This window comes from Pyxicephalus adspersus, chromosome 2, assembly GCF_032062135.1.
Source record: "Pyxicephalus adspersus chromosome 2, UCB_Pads_2.0, whole genome shotgun sequence".
NCBI lineage: Eukaryota > Metazoa > Chordata > Amphibia > Anura > Pyxicephalidae > Pyxicephalus > Pyxicephalus adspersus.
The window spans coordinates 113,752,274-113,757,092 of record NC_092859.1 but is presented as its reverse complement, the minus strand read 5'-3'; the positions used below and the strand labels follow the sequence as shown (position 1 = coordinate 113,757,092).

The following is a 4,819-nucleotide window of genomic DNA, read 5'->3' as shown; positions in this document are numbered from 1 at the left end:
CGGTGACCATTATCACTGGGACAGAAAATGATTGGAAATTAACAATTTACAGTTTATATCTTCTAATACAGACACCATGTCTTTGGAATTCCCTCAGCTTTTCTAGAGATTTTCCTGTTACAGGAAATGAAGTTAAGGGAACAGCGGAATACAGTCAAGGAATATTAGACTGATTTGTATAATATTTTGTATTAAAAAAATGCACACCATAGCAGCTTTTATTAATAATAAAAAAAGGACAATGTGGATCTGTTTATCGCAGTACACCCCAAAATAACCTAAGGCTTTGTTCCCACTGGCAGCAGTTGTGGTGCAGTTAATGCTTCCTCATACCAGGTAAGAGCTGGGGAGAGCGTACTTATAGCTAATACCAGCAGCATCCCTATAGAACCGTGCCAACTTTTTGAAACGCACGTATCACTAAATCCATGGATTTCAGACCTCAGATCTCGGAGAGCCATGTGTCACTCAAAATGGAAGAAACTTCCTCCAGAGTGTTGTCATGATGCCAGAACCCTCCCATCGCTTGCTAAATGTAGGGGGGCAGTAGTGAATGGCTAGTTGTGTCCACAGGCCTGCTCTACGGTCACCCCAGGATGTTTAGCAAGCAGGTCTGAGCCTGCGATGGGGGAGTGGGCACGTTGTGTCCATATGGGGCACAGAGCTGCCACCAGTTGGCGAGGGCTGCCATAGAGGAAGAATGGGGGCAGCCAGATGCAGTACAATACCACATGCTGCTGCCAGCTGTCATATGTGCAGGTTCTGGTTCTTTAGGAGTGGCAAGGCATATTGTGAATGCAGGATGTTATGGTGGGGTCACTGGAGCGTCATCACATCAGGGTCACTATCATTGGTGGACTGAAGAATTCTGAAAAGGAACAAATGTGTAAAGTGTACCTATGAGGGGCTCCCGCTGGGGAGGGATTAGGGGCTGCAGGCTGAGCGGGGGTTTGGATTAAACTGTCTTCTCCAACCAAAATAAAGTGTTTACTAACATGCACATAAAACTCATGGAGGTGTTTTGGTGTAAGGATTAGTAAGGCCTTACCTGTCACTTGTGTGCGATGGGAACAGCACCGACACGTGACTGTGTCTGACACGCCAGGAGGGGGCAGCACCGAGCCACAATCTGAACAGAAGTCAGACTCGGAGGTGAAGCACGTGCTTGTCGTGCTTGTCGTGCTTTGTGTGCTTGGTGTGCTCATCCTAGGGGAAAATCATAGAAACAGCATCGCATGGAGAATCTAACCAGACACATATCGTGACAACATAGAACCAGCCCTCCATGCGGCTCATGTCTGTATATTTTATATAGACATTGCTAGACACAGAAATCCCACACCGCGCATGACAACAAGCAGTGTTATGTGCTCCCACTACTGCTCAAACCACACTGATAACACCCCACATATGGCGATCACTGACACCGTACTCACCCTGCGATATCACCACAATCAGAGCTGTAATATCGCTCAATTCCTTTCCTTCCCGAGACTGTTACGAGTCACGCGCGCCCATAGAAAACCATAGAGTCTTCAAATCCAATGGTCACAGCGCCCCCTGCTGGTTTTATCCCAGCTTGTGTCAGCATTCTAGGAGTGATAATGATACAGAACTCAGACATATTCTGCAGATTGTTTTTATGTATTTTATCTCTCCTCTGTACTGCAATTATTAACTGACCACAACCTGAAAGGCTTAAAAGTCATAAATCTGCAAACCGGAGGTGCAGATAATACCAACACTTTACACATTTTTCTGTTATTTGAAACTCTCACTACTTCCCGCCACTCCATATCTCCTCCTATTGTGTGTTACTTCCCTCCTAGATTGTAAGCCCTTCTGGTCAGGGTCCGCTCTTCCTCCTGTGTCACTGTCTGTGTCTGTCTGTCATTGGCAACCCCTATTTAATGTACAGCACCGTGTAATATGTTGGCACTATATAAATCCTGTTTATTATTATTATTAATAATAATATTAATAGTAATTTGGCATCAGGCAGGTTCTTATTGCAGAACGTAACAGGCGATGTCCCCTCTGCAATAAGGATTTTTACCAATTTAATGTACAGCGCTGCATAATATGTTGGCGCTATATAATTCCTGTTTAATATTAAATAATACCTGCTTATTTGTCAAAATTCAGTGAGCTGCTTATATATCATTTATGTAATGTTTTCAAATGTAAACTTAGTGCAAAATATTCCACACTGTCATGTCATTCCTCACCATCAGACACACAACTATGTACCATAATATGAGACCCCTGAACCCCTGAATATGAGACCCCTGAGGCCAAATGGAGCCCTAGGAAAAATAGAAATTCTCATTCCTTTAATTGACATTGATAAAAACATTTGGATCCATTTATAAAGCAAGAAATCTGACATTCACTGAAACATTTCCTGGTGGAGAATCTTCCAGGTCCATATGTTTCAGTGGCAGTGGTTGATTCTCCATCAGGGAATGTTTAAGGAAAAGTAGATTCACTGCTTTATATAAAAACCCCTAGTTTCATTTATTTAGTTTTAAAATATTTGCATTCATGTTGTTTATGTTGTTTCAGTGAATGTCAGATTCACTGCTTTAAAATAGACCCCATAGAGATGCAAGTTACTCCATGCATATGGTATGTACTGGCACAATCTCGCCCATCAGACACCGGCTACCTACAAGAAAGCAAGTCTTAGATTAGGAGGATAACAAGGGAGGAACAAATGGCAGACAATTGTTACACCATGCCAAAAACTGATGAGTTTAATAGCTGTGTACATAGCGTGCCATGGAAAAATACTAGCAGGAGGAAACATTCTGGTGGTTGTGGGGAGCACACCTGTCTTAGATTTGTGATAACCTTGCTTTCCTGGTGAACCTGACAGATTCTCATTCACATAAACCAGCAAACTTAATTCTGATATTTCGGGTTTATTCCATTGACAGACTCTCATCTGCCTTTACATATCAACAAAAAAATACAAATATACTTTGTTTTCTCAGATAGATGCATTTTACTGGAGATCCAAGTAGAAATGGTACAAAGATAACTGAAGAGAAACAATATGGATCATCCCCACTCTTCACCAGGCTTAAGGTGTAAACTCTTGGTAAATCAACACTTAGTAGATTTGTCCATGCCCACTCAGCATTGGTAGAAGATCCACAAATCTAAAGAAATCCATATTTCCAAACAGGGCTTAGCAGTAGTGTTTTAGTTCTCATATGACTCATATTTGTCCCACAACTTCTTCAGTCAGGGTATTACCCTCTGACTCAAATCTGTGTCCTCACTTGCCTTTCAATGCTGAATACATACCATGGGTGATGACTGTTCCCAGCAGAAATATAACATATAATTTGGGAATTGTGCAATCAGGCTGATCCCATGAAGGGAGGGTCAGCCAATGAAGAATGGGAAGAAGAAAGAAGCATTCTCCAGTTTCTATCCATCCCAATGCCTGAGCTGTCTGACAGGAGTGATGCTGACTCTTGACTGTAAGAAGACACACTTACCTCTTTTGTAGGAACTCCAAGTGCCAATGTTATCCAACACTTCCAGACGTGTTAGATGCTGTGTCCCCTGCCAGAAGCTGTTCCTCCAACTGACCCAAAAAATGCTCTATAGAAGGACACAGTGATTATTTAAAAAATAGCCCAGTGGGAATGTGGTATACGACACATCCAGAGATATAGAATAGCAGCAGATCCTAGAGCAACACAGAAGGGGTAACAGCAAGCCAAACACCATTTCTGATTTTTTACCAGTCTTGCATTTTGCTAATGCTTTTGTCACTACTGGTACTGTAAAATATAATGAGGTGGTACCTGCAGCCCAATTAGTCTACATAGCTTGTCCTGATCCTCCAAAATGGCTTTCACAAAGCACAAGGCTGGACAGGGACAGAGATGGCAACAACCCAGCAGCGGGACTGGTATCTGTGTCTATGTGTAAGAAGGAGCATGGAGAGGGGAGCAACACCTGGGCCTTACAAGATGACCTCGAGTGGGCTAGTCATGTGTTTGTTTCTGACCAAAACGGCAGCCCAGACTCCATGAGGATGGTATATGGGCCCAACGTCTTGTAGCGGGACCTGTGCTTGCAGATTGATTGCCGTATACCAGAGAACCAAAAATGGTAGCTTGGTCATTGGCACCTGTTCTCCACAAAAATGAGTAGGTTCACGGTGAGAACATGTCACAGTTAAGAAACCTCAACTGGTGTTAGGTACCAGGATGAAATCCTCTTACCAACTGTCAGACAATGTCCAGCCTCATGTGGCCGCAGTGTGTAGGAAATTCCTAGATGATATTTACTGTCTTTCCTGTTCCCTAGACTTTAGGAACTCTCTAGGACAATTCGTATCAGTGCACATCTGTCCAGGAATTCACTGATGTCCTGATCCAGGTCTTAGAGGAGATCTCCCAGCACTCCATCCACTGACTCAGAAATATGCCCAGATGTTGTCAGGAATGCATACAGCCAAGTGGGGGTCATACACACTGCTGAGCCACATTATGACATTTTAAGAGGAAATCCATGCAATCATTTTGTGATTTCAGTGTTTTAGGTAGATTCTCAGTGTCATTTTAAATTCAGCCCCCGTAGGCAATGCTTTTAGTTTCCATTCACCATATTATTTATGTCATTCTGTTCTCAGTGAATTATACAATGTAAATTAATAAAGATTTTCAATCTGAGTGTTTCAGTGATTGAGATCTGATATATGATTTCAGTGTTTTCTTATATTTTTTGCAATATAAATTTATAAAAACAAAAAAAAAATTAAGCAATCCAGACGAAAAATAAATTTTTTCCTCTTCGA

At 42.2% G+C, this 4,819-nt stretch overlaps 1 protein-coding gene across 1 annotated transcript in view; it reads right to left on the bottom strand.

Annotated features, from left to right (window-relative positions):
• POLR1H (RNA polymerase I subunit H) overlaps positions 1 to 1,782 on the bottom strand; it is a gene marked incomplete in the record, with an annotated part of 8,639 nt that extends 6,857 nt beyond the window's left edge. The window contains 2 exon segments of the mRNA XM_072401925.1: positions 1,060 to 1,206; positions 1,437 to 1,782. Of these exon segments, the coding sequence (XP_072258026.1) occupies positions 1,060 to 1,205 (146 nt within the window).
• Between the last annotated feature and the right edge of the window lie 3,037 nt (positions 1,783 to 4,819).